General features: G+C 48.7%; 1 protein-coding gene across 10 annotated transcripts in view; it reads right to left on the minus strand.

The window, feature by feature from the left end:
• CAMTA1 (calmodulin binding transcription activator 1) overlaps nucleotides 1-10,413 on the minus strand; it is a 231,678-nt gene extending 221,265 nt beyond the window's left edge. For 3 of the 10 annotated variants that reach the window (XM_042051369.1, XM_042051361.1, XM_042051364.1), the window contains exon 1: nucleotides 10,300-10,361. Coding sequence is in view for 3 of the 10 variants with exons in the window: in XM_042051368.1 (XP_041907302.1) it covers nucleotides 10,300-10,366 (67 nt within the window). In the remaining 7 variants the exon portion in view is untranslated. Of the gene's footprint in view, nucleotides 1-49; nucleotides 166-10,299 lie in introns of those variants that run through there. The other 7 variants (XM_042051367.1, XM_042051365.1, XM_042051366.1 and 4 more) reach the window with 4 other exon arrangements.
• Between the last annotated feature and the right edge of the window lie 295 nt (nucleotides 10,414-10,708).

Raw genomic sequence — 10,708 nt, forward strand, 5'->3', positions numbered from 1 at the left:
GCCGGGCTGGGCCGGGCCGGGGCGGCGGGCGGCCCGGCCGCGTTCTCACCTTCCGGCTTGTTTTCGGCGGCCATTTCCCCTCCGCGCGCCACATCCTCCTCCGCCTCCTCGCGACCGGGACCAGGCGCGCGCCGCCTCCTCCCGCGCCGCCGCCGGCCCGGCCGCCCCGCGCGCACCGCGCACGCCCCGCGCCGCCCATTGGTCGATCCGCCGCACTGACATCCCCGGCGGCCAATCGTGGCCGGCGGGGGGCGGGCGCCCGGAGGGGATGGGCGCGATGGACAGTACGCCCCGCCAATGGCAGTGCGGCAGCGCTTCAGTGGCACGCGCCTCAACCACTCAGCGGCAGCGCTGGGCGGACGAAGGGAGCGGGGACGGAACGCGTGATCGACGGCCGCGGCAGCCACTGAAGGGCCGAGGGCGCGCGAGTGACGGCCGCCGGGGCCAATCGCCCCGCCGGGGAGGCGGGACTAAGCCGCTGACGCACGGCTCGGCGCGCGCAAGCGGCCAACGAGCAGCGCCGTCCGCCAGAATGACGGCGCGCGGCACCAATGGGGCGCGCGGTCAGCCGGCCGGCCGAGCCCCCGGCCCCGCCCATTGGCTGCGCGCGGCCCCGGCGGGCACCGCCCCCTCCCGCGCCCGGTGACCCCAAACAAAGGCGGCGATTGGCGCGGCCGCCAGTCCCCGCCCGGCGGGGCCGCCCCGCGCCGGGCACCGGAGCCGAGGGTACACTGAGAGAGCGAAATGACCCCCCGCCGGGACGCCCCGGGGCCGTTTTGTGAGAGGCGGCACCTGCGAACCGTGTTTGTCACCGCCCTCGATAACGCCGGTGCCGAACCGGCGTGTCCTGGTCAGGTCTGCCCGGCTGGGCTGGTCCCAGCGCTGCCGGGAGGGAGAGGTGCCGAGCCCCTAGAGCGGAGAAGAACCCTCCGGGCGGGGAGCAGCTCCCGGGCTCTACCCCGTTTCTAACTGACGGACGAAGCCCGGAGCTGTTTCCCTGCCCTGATCGGCGGCCCCGACGCTGCAAAGGTTATTTCCCCATTTTTCAGTACTGCTGAACAGTCGGGGTGCTGTAGGCCCTCTTCCCCAGCCGCAGCGTTCCGGGGTGCACAGCACGATGCTCGGGTGAAACGGGCGTTCTTGGCACTGTGCAGGGAGGTGAGGATTTGTGATTTCCAGAGAGAACCAAGTTACGGTGGCCAACGAGATGTTAAAGGTTTGAGAGAGTCCTGCCCATCTCTCGGGCACGGTTTGTGAGACAGTGTCACAGATCCCACTCAGCACACACTGCAGGGGGCCGGGGGGTGGGGCTGTGAAGGGGCTCCCACAACACCAAAGAAATCGCTCTGTCCTTCTCAAAACTGACTGACGTGCCCCAAGGAGGAGCATGTTCTGGCTTGGTTGAGTCTGCCCCATCTCCGTGAAAGCTTGATGAGCACGGGCACTTCAGCCTCTTCAAGCAGATCCCTGTGGAACTGGACCACAGCTAATGCCTGCACAATGCAAACCAAGACTGGAACGGTTGTTTCCTTTGATGTGTGTGACTAAACTCACAAAAAGGATATTTTCCCTTATATCCTCCTGGGAGCAGAACTTCTTTAAAAAGACCTGTTGGTGCTTTGGCTTTGCTAAGGACCGAAGCCGTTTCCAAGCTCAGACGAAAGGAGGATGGTGTGATGGGCCTCTTCTAAGACAGAAGAAAGGAAAATTCCTTTTTCCTATTTTCAGCAGCTGCTAATCTTGTGGAGCGTGAAAGGCACATTGATGAAGAGGCTCCAGAATGACAGGCTCACTCCCGACGGTCAGAAAGCTCATCTGGTACCGTGTCCTATAAATACCCACAAATACTAATGCAGCCACAGGATCAGCTAAGACAGTTGTTTCCTTCAGTGCTTCAAAATATGCTGGAAATGAAAACTTTTCTAGTTGCCACATTGGCAAAGAGCTACCATTTTCTTGATGAATTCTAGGGAATTTATGTCTCTCTTTGGTTATTCTTCCAAGGCGGTCCATATGCTTAGCAGAGACATGAGGTAGCCATACCGTTGTTGTAGCTCAGAGTTTGCATTATTGCAAAAAATAGTATCAGACTAACAGATGCATCCCTCAGGGCTGAGGGAGGGGAAGCAACTTCCTGATGCAAGTCCCAAACCTTTGGTTGACACTTCATTGAGGTGTGGAGGGCCAGTCTATGCTGAACTCCTCCCCAGTGCTCCTCTTGGGGTGGCAGGTGATGGAGCCCCAATGGACAGACCTGCCTTGCCACCTCTTCTTCAGCAAGAAATGGGCACCTGGCTTAGCCGAGGAGCACAGCCTGCAGTGCTTCTGCCTTGAGCCAGCTCACCTCCAGCCACATTGCTCTCCTGCCCCAGCAACGTCAGGCCGGCATTCCCAGACAGCTTCAGTTTCCATGTGGGTATCCAGGCAAGACCAAGTAATGAAAAGGAGATGGGAGAAATGATGGGGCTAACACAGCTCCTCCGATTAACACAGCTCCTCACTCTGGTACCAAACACAGGGATGCTGGAGAGCTGTTGGGTTTGTTTTCGCAGCCTCTCATGCTCGTGGCAGAAACTCAGGCTGCTCCCTGCAAAAACACAGCAACTGCTGCCACAAACAGCCTTCCCATTCTTGCCAGGGAGACTGGCACAACCGTTCATTCCAGTCACAGCCCTTGCTGCAGTATTCACTGACACCCTATGGACAGGTAACCGTGGGGACTCTACATGGGTCACATCACCCTGACATCACCCACAAACTACATGAAATGCCAAGTCAGCTCTGCGCACACACGAGTGTACATCTGTCTCTTCCCTCCAAAGCTTGAGCAGTTCTTTCTGCACCTCTCTGGCTCATTAAAGTAACGAGGTCCATGCTCTGAGGGACAAGGTTGTTCAGGACACTGGCTGCCTTCTCCTGGCTGCACAGCCTGGGAACATAGGAACTGCCATTGCACCAGTTGGGAACAGCTCCGCTGCCCCAACTAACACAACCACCCTGACTCCACAGCAGTGTGTACCCTGCTCTATCACGTGTCTTTGGGAGCACTGCCTGGCTTTCTAGATCCTTCCTGGTCCATAAAGACACAATAAGAATTTGCATGGATGAGGATGAATAAAGCATTTTTAAGGGGTTACTGAAGCAGTGTATGAACTCTGCTCCATCTAGCTACTGAACTCATTCTCCTCATCAACATGAGGTTTTCTACCAGGAGACACAAACCCCTCATGAACTGAATCTCCCACACCTGAAATTACCTAATGTTAGGTGTGATTCTGTACACATAGGTTACTGCAGCATTACATAGGTAATGTGTACACACACACAGGTTACTACAGCAATATGACCTGTGTAATACCACACATACTAAATGGGGATTTTTCATCCAGAGTGCCAGCAAAGCCCCAAATATTTTCATTTAATTTGTGTGCAATGAAATGATAAGAAAGAAGCCATTTGAACTGAAGTGCTGCTGGTATCTTTGAAGTTTCCCAGCTCCCACTGTTTAAAACTCGGTCCAATTGCTGTTAAGGCACAGAGGTACTGAACTGCACAAGATTTCGTGCATGGATGGCGTGGGATAAACTGGCTCGCTCTTACCTTTCCAGGGGCACACGCACAGAGCCACCTCCAGCTGATAAGCAGCAAGAGAGGAGATGTGCCAGGAGTTTGTGCAGTCTGAATCATGAATAATTTTTATCAGCACACTGATAAAAGCTGCTGCTATGCTGGTGATTGGTGTCTGGGTTGGTTTCATTAAAAGGGAGGTGAAATACCAAGTTCTTTTAAAATTCTTAATTGTCAATACATGGCAGATGTGGGTCTGGCTTGGTTAATTGGGTTAATGTGATGATTTGGCATACTGAGCTATATGCAGAAGTAAAACTGTAAAGAATATATTCAAATATCCTGTTATGGATATTCAGCAAATTACACATCACCGTTGCTATGGCAAGCAGCACAAAGGAAAACAGTTCAGACAGGTTTAATAGCCATAATGACAATGTTGGAATCCCATTTCTTGTAAATTGTTTGCAAAAAGTTACTTCATGATTTAGAAGCAAGGAATGCCAAGTGTTTTCACAAAAATACTCTCACAAGTGGGAAAAGAGATAATTAAAAAAACTTCACATGGTAGAAATTAAATGGTTTTGCCCTTTACTTTCTCCACTTATGGAATCTAAAGGTGTTTCTTCAAGGAATAAACCCAAGACTTAACCAAGACAAGGTGCGTGGACAAACCCACTGTTACAACATGTCACTGCATTTGTGATGTACAACTGCCAATTCCTAGGCTTAGCAAAACCAGGTAAACATTCCAAAACATGCATTTCTTCCAAAAGGTTCTCTGAAAAAGTATACTCCACCTAATGCTCAGCCATCCAAGTAACTTGTCTGATATTATGTGGGGAAGTTGAAGAGAATATACATTACCAGGAACTAAGAATACTGGACTCCCTCAGAATGGACAAAAGCACATACTACCCTAGCAGGAGATCAAGCTCAGTCACCTTCTACACTATGGGCTTTGGGTCCATCATTCTTGCCGTTCCTTCTGCAGTTCTGAGCCCATTTGTTTCCCTCAGAAATATGAAGACTGCAGTCAAATTCTCTCCAGTTAAACTCTCCTGGCTACAGGGAGTTCACCCCAGGCTAAAATGAAGTACAACTCCAAAGCCTCAGCCCTTTTAATGGACCCTGAGGAAAGATGGTTTTGCTGTGCAAAGCCCCATAAAAAGTTTGTGGATATTTAAACCAGTAGTCTCAACACAGCCATTTACCTGTTTAACCAAGAACAGGACCAACAATGTAGCTCCTCTACAGGGGCACCAGCTCCGGGTGGGAAACACGTGGCCACCCAAGGGGTTGCAGTGCTGGAGCCTCGATCATTCCAGTACAGCGTCACACAGCTCCAGAAGGACTGACATGGGTGCCAAGGGCTAGCCTTTGCTGCAGGCAGCAGTGCCAGGGAGCGCTGTGCCACCATGCCCTACACACTGCCCCTGCAGCCAGCCCGGGGTCTGCCTTCACTTTGGCTCTGCTCCCAGCACCCCAGTGACACTAAAAAAGTAACAATCATTTTGCCCTAATATACACCCATAAGCCAGTTAGAGGAGAAAAAAAATGAAATATGAGGTAAATTAAAGCTTCCAACTAAGGGGATTTACCAGTAAGTCACCATAAAATTCAGATAATTTATTTTTTCAATTCTGCGGCAACTTTCTCCAATTCATTTGGATTAGCTATTAGAAATTATGTCTCAAAAATTAAAGAAAATGTCTATTGACCACTATATCAAATTCTAATTTTAGCCAGGGAAAAAAAGAATAATTAGGCTGTGATTTACTCCGGTAGTCAGCTTACATTAACAATTTTCCCCCATGTTTATGTAATTCGGGCAAAATCAAATAATATATACAGTACTCATAAACGCTGGGCTAGATTTAGTAAAGACAATTTCCTACACTACATCCAGGACATTTCTCTCTGCTTTCTGTTCTAATAAGACAAGCAAGTTGTTCTGTGTAAGGAGGGAATATGATTGTCATCTGTGGCCTCCTCGGTTGGAATTTTAGTGCAGTCTTCAATGAGGGTCATGGAAGGATTAGATTTTTAATTTTTTTTAAGCTGTCATCCTCCTGTAACAAGCTGTATAGCCTGCCTGCTCTCTGGGAATGGTTTAACCCACATCCTAACCTTTCTTCCCAGGGAGAAAGTGTACATCCTGCAAACTCTCAGTGCCAGAAGCCATCATGCAGTGTTGGCTCTGCAGTGGATGCACAGCTCCCAGCTCAGTACAAGTGAGTTTGAGATTGGATCTCTAGCCACAGCTGGAGCAAATGGGGAAGGATGTTTAAGATCCCTAAAGTTATACCCCTAAAGTTGTGTTCCTGTTTTTAAATAAGTACCTCTTCCAACTCCTCTAGAACTGGACTGCTGTCTACATTAACTGAATAAATAGGGATCTGGGAGCCAAACCAGTCACCAAGGTATGAAACTGTCAGCCTCAGGCACTGAGAACAGAAGAATGAGTAATGGAAGACGACGATGGAAGAACAACAGAACCAAAGGAAGTAGAATTGGTGATGGTAACAGAGACAGAAGGTGCTCAAAGTCATGTGGATTCCAGAACTAGAAGCCAGAGGCAAAGTCAAATTTACCTGAGTCAGTTTGCTCAGACAGCACTGCCCCAGCACTGCCCTTTGCCCAAAAACCCATCCTGGCACTTCTGAACCAAGTCTCTCCTGTGATTCCCTCAGGGAGCATCATTAACACACAGAGCACTCAAGCTTTCAATTAAAAAGCATCATTGCTGAAAGCATTATCCCAAATCTTTCAAGGACTCCATCCCAATTGGGCTCTGCCACGTTATAAATTCACAATGAGGGGGAACTTCCCTGACTTTTTTTCCCATCATTATTTATGAATAGGCAAACCAAATGGAAGAGTAAACCCAGTGTCACAAACTAGAGTCACTCGTGCTTTGCTCCCAGTGGCACCATGGCAGAGGAGCTGCTCCAGTTCTCTTGGGGTGGCCCAAGGGTGCCTTATCATACCAAAACCCTTCTGCTCTGTCAGCAAGGGTACACAACAGTTCTTATAAGCAAAAATGATTGGTTTAATATTTTCTCACTAGTTTTAGCCACAGAGCAGTTTCTTTCTAGGTCTGCCTAAACCTTGTCTAACCTTTAAGACAATTCTTTCCCATGTGACCCATGAGAGTTGCGCGAAATGAGAAATATATCCAAACAGTAGCTGCAGAAAATACACAGAAATAACTCGTTTTCACTGAGATGGGTTCATTTGTGAGTTCTGACTTTCCCCTGAACTTTCTCCCCTGAAGGACTGGAACAGTAATACCAGTACAGTAATACTTTTTCTCCTGAAGTGGAGTAAATCAGTTCCTCGATCTCAGTAGCAAAGTGAAAATTAAGATGAAAAAGAGTAAAGAATGCAGAAAACCCCTATTACTCCAGAATAATACAATTTGCTGCTGATCCTCAGTTGCTAAGACAGGCACATCAATTATTTATAGAACCCAGAGTGTGAAATATGAAGTATTTCAGCCTGGGACACCACGAAGGTAAAACCAGGAACACGATCCTGTCAGCACTGGCAGACAAGGACAGAATAGGCAAGCACAGAATATTTCTACACAGATTACCCTTTTTATTGAACTACAAATTGCAAAAGGTCTCTATGAAGTGCCACTTTCAGTGTTAAGGGAGCTACATCCTGCTTTTGACAGTGTCAGTCTGTATTTAGTGTTTATTTAACATTTATCTAAAGGGCCACCTCTGCCAGGGAAACAGTGTACAGTAAGTCAGCATAACTTCACCTGAATATTTACAGGAAGCCCAGGATCTTCTCCTGGATCTGTGCTTATGTCATCAATAGCCTGTAAAACCTGCTCCACGTGACCAAACTTTGCCAATAATTTTCACAATCAAAATTCCAATTTATGTTCTCAGTAGCAATATCAGAAGTTTATCCGCACAAAAGCTCTTGTATGGTTTATAGCAAGTTTGTTGAAAGCAAGTATCTGGACTAAAACTCCCAGGGTTGCAGTGAAAGGTTGTTCATAGCTCATCGGAGGAAGTAACCTGTACTATTCAAAAACATCCACAATTTCTTGGGGAAAAACCCAAAGGAAACCAAATAAAACCCCACAGACAAAATCAGAAAACCTCGGAGCCCCAACTTCTAGTAAAAGCCATTGATACATGACACAGCCTTGCTAAAATGCTTTGGTGGGTCCATGCAATATTCTACCTCAAATCAAGTATTTCAAAAATGGAGGAATTGTAAGTGCATCTCCTCCTCCTGCCTTGCCCCCAACTCTGAGGGAAAGAGCTTCAAATACAGTGACTAAGAAATTACAGAAAAGGACTAGCGCTGAACTTTCAGATCAAAGGATACGAGGCAGTGATTCACCTTCCTTGCCTGACTGCTTGCGAGATGTGGGCTAAACACGAACACTCAGGTGCTCTGAAAAGCTCCACCTCAGTAAGAGAACTTGCATCAGCAGTGAGGCTACAGGACCCCAAACAATGTGATTCTCCCTTAGACAGGCTCCCTCGCTCAAGAGCTCTGTCTGTCAGCCCATGTCACCAGAGGGGTGACACATACCACCTCCCACTGCTGCCAGTGCTCATCGATGCCAGTGTATGCAGGACAACCAGCAGATCAGAACAGGCATTGCCCGTTGCTTCCCTACAACTGAAAACCTGAATGCTGACACAACTGCGGGAAAAACCAAAAAACCACAAGCTAGCCCAGCAGGCAACTGTCTGTCCCCAGGGTCACACCAAACACCATGTGCTGGAAGGAAGCAGAAGCAGCGAGGACTTGGCAGTGCCTGAAGCACAACGCCTGCAGAAGTGATTGTGCTGATGCCAAATCTGGTCCTTTCGGAGCTTTCCAGCCACTGCTGAGCGGACAGCACGTCTTGCAATGCTGGGGCTGGCAATGGCAGTGCTGAGCACAGCTAGTGGCCACTGGCCACCTTAAAGCACCAGCACCGTGCGCCTGCCCTGAGCCAACATTTAACGGCATGAGCGGTAAAATAACACATCTATTGAGCTCTCAAAACTGCAGCAAATAGTGAAAAGCCTCCCTGTTCCACATTTCACCTGGCCTTGTGGGTGCTGTAGCCACCACTGCTCCATGCTGGCTGGGCTCCAGGACCTCAAACAGGGACTAGGAGGAACAAGGAATGGCTACACGACCTGGCTCTGGGGAACCAGCACTCCTGTAGGGACATGGGTCCTGCCAGCACTGGCTGTTCTCCAATTTTACAGACTCAAAGCTCTCCAGACTGATGGTGAAGAATTTTGAAACCCAAAGAGTATAACAGATTCACATCCAAGTTTATGGAAATAGCTGAAAAATACATCAACAGCCTTCACATACACATATCCAGAAAAACAACAAACAAAACTATCAGATCTCCCAAAATACGGATTGACAACAACAGAAACTTGCTAATTACTATTTTAACTATCCTTGAATTCTCATCTCTGGTGTTATTAAACTAAAAATTATATAATCATGTATTTGAACTGTAGGACAGCTTATACAAGTTAGGACCATTCCAAAAGAGTCAATCAGTGTTTCAGAGTATATTTAGCAGATATTTTGAACACGGGCAGAGCAAAGAGCTCTGTCCCTGACAGGCTCTTGTCATATTGGGCTGGAAGGCTCCAAGGAGACCAAGAGCTCTGGTTGGCCAAATGGCACAAACACCTGAACTACAGGGACTTCTTCCCTGATTGCTGTTTTGAAAACAACACTTCCAGCAGAAACTATTATTTATATATATCAACCCTTTACACAGTACTGACAAGCTCCTTGGCTTGCCCCAGAAATACCCTGTGTCCCACACAGCTGCTGCCAGAGAGAGACGAGAGGCAGGGGCAACAAGCAGATCATCACTGCAAACCTGGAACAGTTACAAGAACATTTGCTTTTGACTTTTGAGGGATTTAAGTCAGCCTGCACAAACAAGCATGAAAATATCCCAAGGAGAGCTACATGACTAATGAAGATTTTCTTGCTTCTCATCAGTTGCTTCAGCCACTTCTACTGCCACTGGATGAGCGTAACAAGGCCTTTCTACTGCGTGGTGCTCTGCAGGTAAATCTGCCTCTTACCTCCCCAAGTCCCCAGGTGGACTCTCAGAGAGAATTTCTGAGAATGAAAGAGGCAATAAGAAGTGTTTCCTCTGGGCATCTCAACAGCATTATCACAAAATGCAGTAACAGGCACCAGAGTAGCAGAGAGCAAATCGGCCCTGTCAGAAGCACCTGTTTGCAGAACACTCCCAACACTACAGCTGTGTGCACCTGCCCAGGGGCATGGCCACAGCAGGAACAGGCCATGGCTGACTGACCGACCCTCTGGAGCACAACACTGGCTGCAAATGGACTGGTCCAGTGCAGCTCTCATTTCTGTTTTTGCTCTCAGCACAACCATGGCAGCAGAGGCCTGGAGTGACGGCTGGGCTGGTGGGGCAGGGAGAACTGCTGCACCTGCCAGCGGACGCATGCAGCGACAGGGTGGAAAGGACAACTCACACGGGTTTTAGGTACAGAATGATGCCACTTTGGGGCAAACCCGAGCAAAGAGAGAGCAGGTCAGGAGTGAGAGGTGGCACTGGGACTTCATGCAAAACAGAGGAGGAGGGAATTCAGAACACTGAGCTCCGGTTTGAGGGGGTGTGCCGTTTGCCTCGTGAGGAAAGGTACCCCACAAAGTCCCACAGGCTCTGAAATGCACTCAATTAGCTGTTCCTTTTACCTTTTTGTTCTACCCAGCATTTCTTCAAGAGCACTGTCATCTCTGGCTTTGGCATCCTACTCATCATCTATGAATTCATGTTGCCGTTTCCTCCCTGAAAGGAAAAATCCCATAGTCAGTCATTTGCTACACAGAGGAAAGGACAAATCTGACAGTATTTTTGCCACTCTTAAAGTTCAAAGACCACCTTGCTCCTTGACCAGACAACACTGCAAGTTGTGCTCTTGGCTATGGTGTCATTCAGCCATAATCAATCAGTGTGTGTTCACTTCAGAAACTTACCCTGAATTTACCTGTAAGCAGCTGAAAAGCTGTCAGTGCCTCAGCTCTGTCTGGAGAGAAGGAGCAGGGCAATGATTTGCTCAGACTAAAAAAATTCCCAACAACAAGAAGAGAGACTATCCAGGCA

Source organism: Corvus kubaryi, unplaced genomic scaffold (genome assembly GCF_017639235.1).
Source record: "Corvus kubaryi isolate FWS band 111438036 unplaced genomic scaffold, C.kubaryi_AGA036_p1.0 75, whole genome shotgun sequence".
NCBI lineage: Eukaryota > Metazoa > Chordata > Aves > Passeriformes > Corvidae > Corvus > Corvus kubaryi.